Source organism: Asparagus officinalis, chromosome 1, assembly GCF_001876935.1.
Source record: "Asparagus officinalis chromosome 1, Aspof.V1, whole genome shotgun sequence".
Taxonomy (NCBI): Eukaryota; Viridiplantae; Streptophyta; class Magnoliopsida; order Asparagales; family Asparagaceae; genus Asparagus; species Asparagus officinalis.
Genome location: NC_033794.1, coordinates 75,531,543 through 75,541,908, shown reverse-complemented (window position 1 = coordinate 75,541,908; position 10,366 = coordinate 75,531,543). Strand labels below are relative to the sequence as shown.

The 10,366-nt window shown below is 35.3% G+C and overlaps 1 protein-coding gene across 5 annotated transcripts in view; it reads right to left on the bottom strand.

The window, feature by feature from the left end:
* The window catches only part of LOC109826205 (SPX and EXS domain-containing protein 1), an 11,561-nt gene continuing 1,636 nt past the window's right edge, over positions 442-10,366 (bottom strand). Inside the window, exons 1-14 of one of the 5 annotated variants that reach the window (XM_020393213.1) lie at positions 9,858-10,008; positions 9,630-9,765; positions 9,411-9,538; positions 9,096-9,134; positions 8,876-8,968; positions 8,660-8,776; positions 6,804-6,899; positions 6,008-6,121; positions 3,982-4,035; positions 3,647-3,694; positions 2,319-2,469; positions 1,109-1,274; positions 963-1,032; positions 442-872 (exon numbers count right to left, since the gene is read on the bottom strand). In XM_020393213.1, coding sequence (XP_020248802.1) covers positions 609-872; positions 963-1,032; positions 1,109-1,274; positions 2,319-2,469; positions 3,647-3,694; positions 3,982-4,035; positions 6,008-6,121; positions 6,804-6,899; positions 8,660-8,776; positions 8,876-8,968; positions 9,096-9,134; positions 9,411-9,538; positions 9,630-9,711 — 1,422 coding nt within the window. In that variant the 5' untranslated portion in view covers positions 9,712-9,765; positions 9,858-10,008 and the 3' untranslated portion in view covers positions 442-608. Of the gene's footprint in view, positions 873-962; positions 1,033-1,108; positions 1,275-2,318; positions 2,470-3,646; positions 3,695-3,981; positions 4,036-6,007; positions 6,122-6,803; positions 6,900-8,659; positions 8,777-8,875; positions 8,969-9,095; positions 9,135-9,410; positions 9,539-9,629; positions 9,766-9,857; positions 10,009-10,366 lie in introns of those variants that run through there. The other 4 variants (XM_020393205.1, XM_020393220.1, XM_020393230.1 and 1 more) reach the window with 4 other exon arrangements.

The window sequence follows — 10,366 nt, the reverse complement described above, 5'->3', positions numbered from 1 at the left end:
CTGCGATTGGATCATATATTCAATTGGTTTATTAGTAAGCAGAGGAGGTCCAACTATACACAAAAAGTCGTGAGGCTTGCGTTTGCCTCAGCCATTTATACGGTGTGGCTCGAGAGGAACTCTAGAGTGCATAATGACATTAGAAGACCTGCTGAGCACCTTACCAAAGTCATCAAACCTAATGTCCTTATGATTGTTCTCCATGGCCGATTTCCTGACAAGTATCAAGTGGGTGGGTGAATAGCTTGATGATGGTTCATCCCCCACCCACGACCACCCACGCCCCCCTCCCCCCGCCTCCTGATTGTTACCTGCTTGAGGGTTTATCTTGCGATACATCAATCTTGTACACTCTGGTATGACCGAGTTTCATGCTGTACTTGAACTTCATTACTATGTGAATGGAAAAAAATTTATTGACCTATAAAAAAAATAAAAGAGTTTTTGATCGTCAATTAAAAAAAAATTATGATTGATGGAAGTATAACAAGAAACAAGAATTTTGGTTCGTATAGTAGCAAACAATGAGGCTAAACAAAATCTCAAAATCTTGGAAAACCACAAGCATCCAAAATAGTTGATAAAGAGAATAGCTGATAAAATTTTATTCAGATCTCATGGTTTGATGATCCAAGTAATCTATCATCCTCCTTTGGACCAATCTCATCCATGGCAAGCTCCACGCTTGTCTTGAAGGCCGTCATCTTGTTCCATTCATTCTCAACACGGAAGAAAATCCACTGGAAGCGTCGGAATATCTCCAGAGCTGTGATTGTGAATACGGTAATGTAGTTGTGACGAAGATGGGCTGAGAGTTTATAAGTCCACGTGCATCTAAGGATTAAGTTACTACTTATTACCCAATAATAGACCTGCAGTATTCAATACAATAGTTTGAATAAAGGTAAGTTTATGGTTAAGGTTAGAGTTAAAGAACTGGTAAGTGGACCAAATAGACATACCCATTGTCGCCCATAAAAGATCGTCGTGCAGATATGGGGACTTTTGAATTTGAAAATTCGGGAGAAAACACTGTAACAAAATGAATTAATTATCTGGAACCGGAATTTTAGAGGTTTGCAGGATTCTGAGAAGGAATTATACATACCTCAAGTCCCAATCACGAGCCAGATCCCAGTAAAATGAATATAATGAATTAATAACACTCGACATAAGCCAAAGAGGGCGATAAAAGTTGATCCACTTTTCTGGGAAAACGTGATACTTGAGGGCTGACAAAAGGATAACTGGAACTGCTGTTGAATACTTTAAAGCTGACAAAGAATAAGCAATTTCTGTCATTGTAGGACCAAAAGGAGAATATGGAAAATATATATCTCAAGATCCGCGAGAAATTTTGTGGAATATGAAAGATCCAAGGTGATGCATTGTGAATCTTGTGTCACGTAACCATATGCAGCTGAAGAAATCTCTATAAGGACATCTATTAAGGAAACTGAAAATGTAACATTTTGCAGATGATTCCAACGTTATATTTTCTCAACTGTGGCATTTATTACTCTTATTGAGGACAGTAGATTATGCATTTTCAGTTATGATCCATGTTGATGCTATTAATTATTAAAGGGCACTGTTTATTTTGTGGATTGCGTCTAAGGATTTTGATGCATGTAAGGGACCTTAAAAAAATCCATACTCAAAAATCTTATTTGTTTGCAATGGCAATTGAAGAGGATTTGCATGAAGGAAAAATTCTAGAAAAAACTTTTTTGGTTACACATGCATGTTTTTGAGGATATCCGACTAAAGTTACAAATCCAACTGAATTTAGCATAATTTTAGGAGGTCACATTTGATGCATCCATCTTATGCAGAACCCCAGATCTCGAATATGAAAAATGCCAACTAAACAGTGTATTTGCCAAACATCCAGGATTAGAAACATCTGGGCCTCATTTCTCAATGCAAAGTTGAACAATCTCCTCCTAGATCATGGAAACAAATACCCCTAATGGCCATAATATCACTACAATGATCTGAATATGATATGGATGCTGATGAATTTTTATGCAAAAAATTCTGAAAATAAATATATCAGCAGTCACCAAGCTCCATAACTAAGCACTCCTATCCAAGCTTCAACTGACAATTATTGGAAAAATATTTTACCAAACATCACGCTGTAAAAATATGGAAACACCCTTGGCTCAAATAAAATAAAAGACCAAATCTCATGCATTTCCCTCAGAAATTAAAATGATGGTTAGTATCCAAACAGCAGGTCATGAATTATAGGAGAAAAAAGTTACCAGTAGTTCAGAGTATAGAAGAAAAAACTACCATCAGAGAGGAAATACCATTCAAAAGTGACGTTTTTTCCTTTGTGTCCCTGTACTGACGTAGGCATTGAAATAACCGACATAAATAGGGGAGAACAAGAACCAAAGGAATTGCAACAGAATGACTACCACAAATGGAATCAGCCTCAAACCATGCAATTGTTGCAACCTGAGAAACCATGAATAAGTAAGATTCTCAGTACAGACGTAAGGAAACTGTGTATAATAATGAGAATGTAAAGAAAAGATCCGGAAGGGTGGTGTATTCATAAGTTGATGGGTTAATTTGAAATACTTCTGCAGTAGCACACTATCTACTACTACTGGGACCTTATATCATAGCAATGATTGGAAGCTACAATAGAAAAACTTGAACAAAATAGAATCAACTTGAAAAAAAAAATCAACATCTTAGCATCTCTTTTGGTTCAGGGTCATAAGAGGTCACAGGTTCAAGACCAGCTATGTCCAGTATTCAAACCGAAAATCTGTAAAATAATGCTCTTTCTGATCTCAATGAAAATAGAGGCTCCCTGTTATTCTGTTAATGGCCACCAAAGCAAAAAGAAATTCCTCAACAGTAAAGGCACAAAACTCAAACAAAACCTAAGTCATTGAAAGCATAAAGATATTAGCTTGTGCCATCTATTAAGTGTGAGATCAAGTTATCAAATGACACAAGATAAGGAATTTCTTAAGTAAAGCGATAAAGGTTACACGATAGATCTGCCCAATTACACAAGACTCCAACATATATTCCACAGCTAATTGGGAATGCCCACGGACTCATACTATAGATAGTATGCAACATGGACAAATAACAAAGGCCAAAACGTTTATGTTATGTTAAAGCTAACCAAGCCCTGTGGGTACAAATTGCAAGAAAAAACAGCTCAAGTTGTTCTTCCTCTCAAATTGATTTGATTTGTATCGGATCTCTTCTTGATACCTTTCTAAATTTTCAGATATAATGCATATGGCACAGAATCTGAAATCCCTATCTTATTTATGTTGATCAAGAATGATGAGTCTCAGCATTGCAAAGCCTATATAAAAGGGAGCAACAATACAAAGATATGATAACATTCTCATCATTTAAATTTGTTGCATGCAAGCTATTGGATCTTAAATACTAATATTTTATATTTAGCAATAAATAACAAAACGAAAGAAAAAAAGTAGTGTTCATTGGTATCCAATCAATTACGACTTGTTATTAAAGTTATTTAGTGCAAATATTTACAAAGAAAAGGAATCTAGCTCCTTCAGAGACCAAGAATAATGGTTAGTGTGACTTATTCTGTTTCTAATCCTATATTAGCAAAGAGAAAAAAATCTATACTAACCTGGCGGTTCACCATCCGACAAACTGAACGCTCCAAATCTGAAAGCACCTGATAAAGAAATGAATGTCCCAAGATTTACCATAAATTTTTTCGACAATACATAACTTGCATTGCAGGATTCTCATAGTTCTATAATGGACATGTCTCTCACTTGCATCACTTTCATCATTGATGCAAGCAAGCTGCCTAATGAGAGTAGCATGGACCTATTTGTCTAAACTGTAAGCATCAAATGAATAACAATTTCAAAGGGCATTAGATGTAATCTGCCACCATCCTTTCTTCTGTCTTGTGAGATAAGAGTGGCCAACATGACATAATAATAGAGCACGTACCTTGGACATTGATGTCAGGATATCAGCCAAGAAAAAATCAGAAAATGATATAGCCTGCATTAAGAAAAATCCATGAAAGAGTATTAGGATGCGAAGATTTGAGGTCTCCATATCACTGAAGACCAAAGTAATAAAATATAGATAAGTTCCAAATAAAAGATTGTTCTTCTGAGTTTTTGGAGATATACATACTATAACTAAAGTTTAGCTGAAGTTTCTGAATGATTCATATCATAGAAATGAATTCAATGTCATGTTACTATTAACATTCAAATAACTATTAAGTATATCAGTTCAGTAATGCATAAAACAATTTCTATTTAAATGTAAAAAATCAGCATAAAGACCAGAGTATCAAAAGGAAGTTATCTCATCTATCATATCTACATATGTAAGCACCTTAAGCATCACAATCTACGTGCTTTCAAAATGTCATGTTCATAATCAATTATTTGGGTCTTCATCTTTGCCAAACAACAGATCAAATTAGCATGTTATCAAAAAACATTTAATCTTTGGCACCAAATTTACTCTTTTATAAGTACAGAATCTTGCAGTATTGCTCTCTGCTTAGTTACCCCCCCCCCCCCCCCCCCGGGGTTTTTTTTTTGTGGGGGGAGGGGGGTGGCGTTGTTTCAATATTAGTCCCTCAAATCATTGAAATTGCTATTCGGCCCTCTCAATTACTAAGTTATTAATCTTAAATTAGTCCCTCAAATCGTTGACATTGACATTAAGTCGCTGAATTCTTGCGTTATTTCCAAATTAGTCCCTCCGATCAATGGAGAAGTAGCTATTGGAGGGATTACCAAGTGAACTCTATTCTTATGGACTATCATGTCTACCAATTCTTATAAGTTGTTTTAAATTAATCCCTCCAAATTCTATGTATGCTCTTGATTTGAGGGACTAATTGGATAACCTAAGAATTGAGGGACCTAATAGAAATTTTAATGATAAGGGACTAAATCAAAATATTAAGATTTAAGGGACCTAACAGCAACATCAATCATTTGAGGGACTATTAGGGACTAAGGGAAAAACATATAATTTATAAATAATAAAGGCTAAATATCATAACCCCCCTTAACTTTGGACGATTATCAGAAAACCCCCCTTAACTTTCAAAATATCAGAACCCCCCACCCCTTTAAGTTTAGGGGCTATCAGAAATTCCTAATTAGGGGGTTTTCTAGTAAAAGCTAAATGTTAAAAGGGGGTTTTCTAATAAAATCCGAAAGTTGAAGGGGGGTTTTCTGATAATCCCTATACGTAAGGGGGTTTTCTGATATTTTGGAAGTTGGAAGTTAAGGATGGTTTTTCGATAATCGTCCAAAGTTAAGGAGCATTTTCTGATATTTACCCAATAATGAACTTGAAACAATCTTAAGTTTTTAAAAATTAGCCATGGCGTATGCATGTTTCCACGCCTAGTACAGTAGGTTAACCTTCCTTAAAAACCATAAGAGAATCCTTAAAATGTATCGAAAACAAGACGTTATTCAATTTAGTTCCCTGTCTACAGGACTTATAATTCAAACTTCAAACAACTCTAATTCACTGTGTTAGAATATAAAAATATAAAACACAATTCTCCGCATAACTTATGAGTTTTAGTGAAATGGTTAGGGACGTAATTTAAGATGATATCAAAGCAACCCAGGATCAAATCCCACCAGGCACAAATTTAGTGGATTTTCTAAAAATTAATACCGCTGCGTGAGTCCAGATTTCATCATAACTTTAGATATTTGGTCTAATTGTTAGAGAGACTTAATTTAAGATACTGGAAGAACCTAGTATGTATGTTCCAAAGCATTTTAAACAAAAAGAAACTTCAAAAGTTTTCATAGATCTCTTTGTTAAATGGCCTTCTTGAATAATCGACTAAATACAAAGAAAGCTCCATATAAATGTTATAGTACTTAACTAGTACATATTACACCACACACTTCACATGTTTCAATGTTTTACAAGTAGCATATCTTCCCACCAATACACAAAGAGAGAGAGAGTGAGAGATAACCTGTAATGGTAGTATAATGCGCCAAAGGGTCCTCAAAAAGTAGTACCGAGATGACAAATAAAATATATCAAAAGGAAATATGAGAAGCATCAAAACAACAGCATATAGGATAACCTGCAACAACCAGATAACCAGATTAATAGATATAAAAATGATCAAAGGAAAAAAAAGAGACAATATGCACAGTACTAATGGATCGTAAAATCTTCCAGTTGAAAACATAAAGACATATGGATAGAGTACAAGAGTTATCAGTCTTGTGTTGGCCAAAGGGAACAGCAGAGAGGATGGGACGGTGGGGGTAGGTGGCGATCGGTAGAAGGAAGAAGAGGAAGGGGGGAGAGGAGAAAAAGAAATAGAGGAAGCAGAACCAGTAGCCACAAGTTCAAAGAGGAAAGAAGTTAGCAAAACAATAATATACATCAGGATGAAAAAAGGTTCATACAACTTTAGAGCAACACAAGAGTAGCACAGAAAAAATTTTACCAATATTTTGCAGGGAAAAAACAAATTGGCAGAAGATAAAGAGAAGTTCATGCTTCTTATAGATTGCATTCTTAGAATATTTAGTGATACTTTTCACTGCACATCCTTTTTCTTTAAAAGAAACCACATTTAACTCCAATAGAATAGTTTGAATGTTCAATTATGCAAACTTTCTGCGTCAAATTGGTTATAAATTATTGAGGGCAGTGCACCCAAAATATCAATCAGCCTCTAACTATGCAAAATTAAGGTTGAACTACTTAATTAGCAGAGTCATCAATAAACATTGAGATAAAAAATGATATTACACTGGTTGTGAGGCAGCTAGAGAAACTTCTCCATGTGAGTAGAGATAAAGGTAAGCCGTCATACTGGTTGGGACAACGATGGTCATCCACGTGGCACACTGTTCACATAGCAATAACATCAGTCTGTATCCTTCACAATGTTACAGAAGGCGCTAGGCAAATTAGGCGCTTGAACCAGCGCCTAAATGCCTAGGCGTTTGGCTATTTTTAAAATTATTTAATTATAATAACTGATAAAAATATGTATTAAATTCATATATATTTACAAAAAAGAAATAGATAGCAATCCTAGATCTGCAATAAACCATACATACTTAAATGCTAAATGACCAAAATAATAACTAACAAGGTTATAGAAAGCGCTAGGAAGCCTAGGCGTTGGACCCGTCGACTAGAGCCTAGGAGATTTTTTTTTTTTTATTACGCTAATTGATAGTAAATGTTAATGTTATAGAAAGCGTAGGTGCTAGATTGGTGTCTAAGCGAATTTCTTTCTTCATTTAAGTGGTGGTCGAAGAAATTTTGCTGAAGATCGGAGGACGTAGTGGAAGTGTTCATAATTGGAGTTTGAAGGAGGTTGAAGGACGTAGAGGCTGCAACACAAAAATTACAGTCCACGTAAGCAGACAATGCTCCCCTAAACATTTCCAAAACCTAGATGGGTAGCCTAGGTACCGTCTAGGCGCTAGGCGCTAGTTAGACGGTCAAGGTACCTCCTAGGCGGACTAGGCGGAGGCTTTTTAAAATAGTGATCCTTCGCAATTATTTTGAGAGAAAGGATGGATATCAACTGAGAAGTGTAGCCCAAGAAAACAACTATATTGCTGCAAGGATATAGGAATTTGCACAGTGTAAAGAAGCAAGCCCCCATGTATACAACATAAAGGTTATGAACAAAAGCCTCAAAGGAAAAAAGTGCATATATGTTATATTTCTTGAATTTAGTTTGCATACGCTAAACACCAAATTAGTTCTAGAGCTTAGAATATTTGCTTGAAACAGCTATTAGACCATTCCAAAAGAGCGACAGGTAAAACACTAAATAGTATGAGGTCATTGTCTTAGACCGTTAATTGCTCAGAAATGAACAGATTTTAAGAAACAGATACGTGCAAAATAATGTTCCCATATCTATAACAAAGGAATGAAACAGTGAACATTGATTATAATAAGTTGTATATTAAACTGAAAAGCTGTGATGATGAATGCATGTAAAAATAAGTGAGCAGAACAAATAAAGGTGCAGAAGCATGAAGTAACACAGCTCACCATTTCCTTAACCAATATAGAAGCAGCTAGCTCCAATAAGTAAAGGTTACATTGATATCAAAAGAATACAGAAGATTAGAGTTATTTTATTAATGTGGTCACATGCCCCCAAATGAGCAGCACAGCTTGAGGTTCATGACACTGACGCCACGTGCACGAACACGTACCAAGCATGTTGTGCACTTTCATATTGCAAAAAAAATACTTCCTAAAAAGCTTTGTTGATAATTCGAAGTCTCAGAGGTTAAATACAAAGATTGTAGCAAGCTACAGTTTAAAAGTTAACAACTAGTGAGTCACTAAGTTCTTATTACATAAAGATTTCATCATCATCACTCCCCCAAATGTGCAGCATATTTTAAGAGACATGACAACGGGGGTGTGACATGTAGACTTAGCAAGCATTATGAAAGAAAATATTAGTTATCTTTTAGGGTAGAGAAATCACATTTGGTAGAGACGTCATGCTTTTATGAAATTACAGATTTTTTATATACATGTTTCGAATAATTATATTAGAAAAAATTTAAGGAAATGGCAGTACAGAAACAGAATTTAATATCATTGTACAAAAGTAAACTTGTAGTACCTTCCAGATTTCATTGTGTGTAAGATGAGTGTGGTCAAGGTCAAATATTCTGGCATAATTCACTGTTGATTGAGCAAAAACCCATAAATTGACTCCCCAAAGCCAAACCATCATGGTCTGCAACATCAAGTTGATGACATGTGATTAGCATAAGATGGTAAGAGTTTAGAACCTAAGAGTGTGACAGATGGGATGACTAAAACAGATTGGACTTACCACAAGCAGAAGAGGATTATAATACAAAAAAGCCTCATAAAGAAATAAATCCTGAAGGTCTGCACTCATTCGCATGACAGAGTCCCAGCTAATCTGCAGTTCATAAACTATCATGATTTTAGCATACACAACATCGGAAGATACCAATTCTTTTACATACACCAGTCTATTAAATTTGAAACCTAACATATGTCACAATAGAATCCTCAATAGAACTGACCTTGCAACAGCTGACACCCCATACAATAAATAGAAGAACCTGAAACATGAACAATCATCAAACAGTAAATGATACAAGATACTAAGATAATCTGTCTAGTTACTAATGCCCGTCTATCCATTGTCATCTTTTAGTGAGTAAAGATAGAAGCAAACCCTTCAAACATATTAAGGCATCTTCTTATAGTCTTTTCTTTAAAAGCTATTAAAAATTCTACAAAATTTATTGAGCAAAATGGAGAAAAAATCACATTGATTACAATCCAACTTTGAACAAAAAAAAAAAGATTCTCTCTTTTTGTTTAAGTAGGCTGACCTTTAGTCTCCATAAAAGAATCGGAGATGGCAATATTGCAGCACTATGTAGTGGCATAGTTACACTCTTCATTTCATCAACCTCTGCAGGAAACAAGAACCCCTCCTCGTTTACAAATTCACTGTATTCTAACAAAATGATATAACACAAGCGTCTCAATAAAAATCAACCAAAATTTTTAAAAAATAATCTAAAAGCACTAGTATGCTAACTTTTTACCCTGGTCTGAGATAACAGGTCTACTACCGGCCCGACGAATAACTGGTCTGTTTGTAGATACAGGCAAAGTAACTCCAAACATAGGCGAATATACAGTACCCGTTAAGCTACAAGCTCAGTTGCCACATACTAGGATCTGATAATAAGTTGACATAGCAATCAGTTATATTACTTGACAAGCGAAATCAAATACAGGCTAGTAAAAAAGAATAATTTATATAACTTAACGTTGACATTCCACAAGTTCAGATCTTTCGCTCAATAATGAAATGTGCAAGTGTTTTATGCTCTGATTGGTGATTTTATTTTTTTTATTTTTTTTCCTTCACAAGTTCAGGTCTTTCACCCAATACAGTGCTCACGATCTCAAATTGACCTGTAGCAATCAACAAAACTCAAATTTAACAAAAAAATTCGCAGGTTGAAAAGGGAATTCATTACCTGAAACCGAGCAAATCCATTGCCTCAAAGGAAAAAAAGAGAGGTCTCTACTGAACGAGATTCCGGAGCTAGAGATCGAAGGGTATGTTTGGTAATCAATGTGATTTTCTTGTTGTGTTTTTGTAGAAAAACACCATGTCATGGTGTTTTTTTTTTTCAAAAGTGTTTTGAAAACACCATTTTGAAAGTTATTGGTCAAACTAGTTTGACCATTTATATAGCACATGATACCAATCAACAACCACTTAACCTTATACTCTCGCCCGTTGCCGCTCCCCACCACCAACCACCTGTCG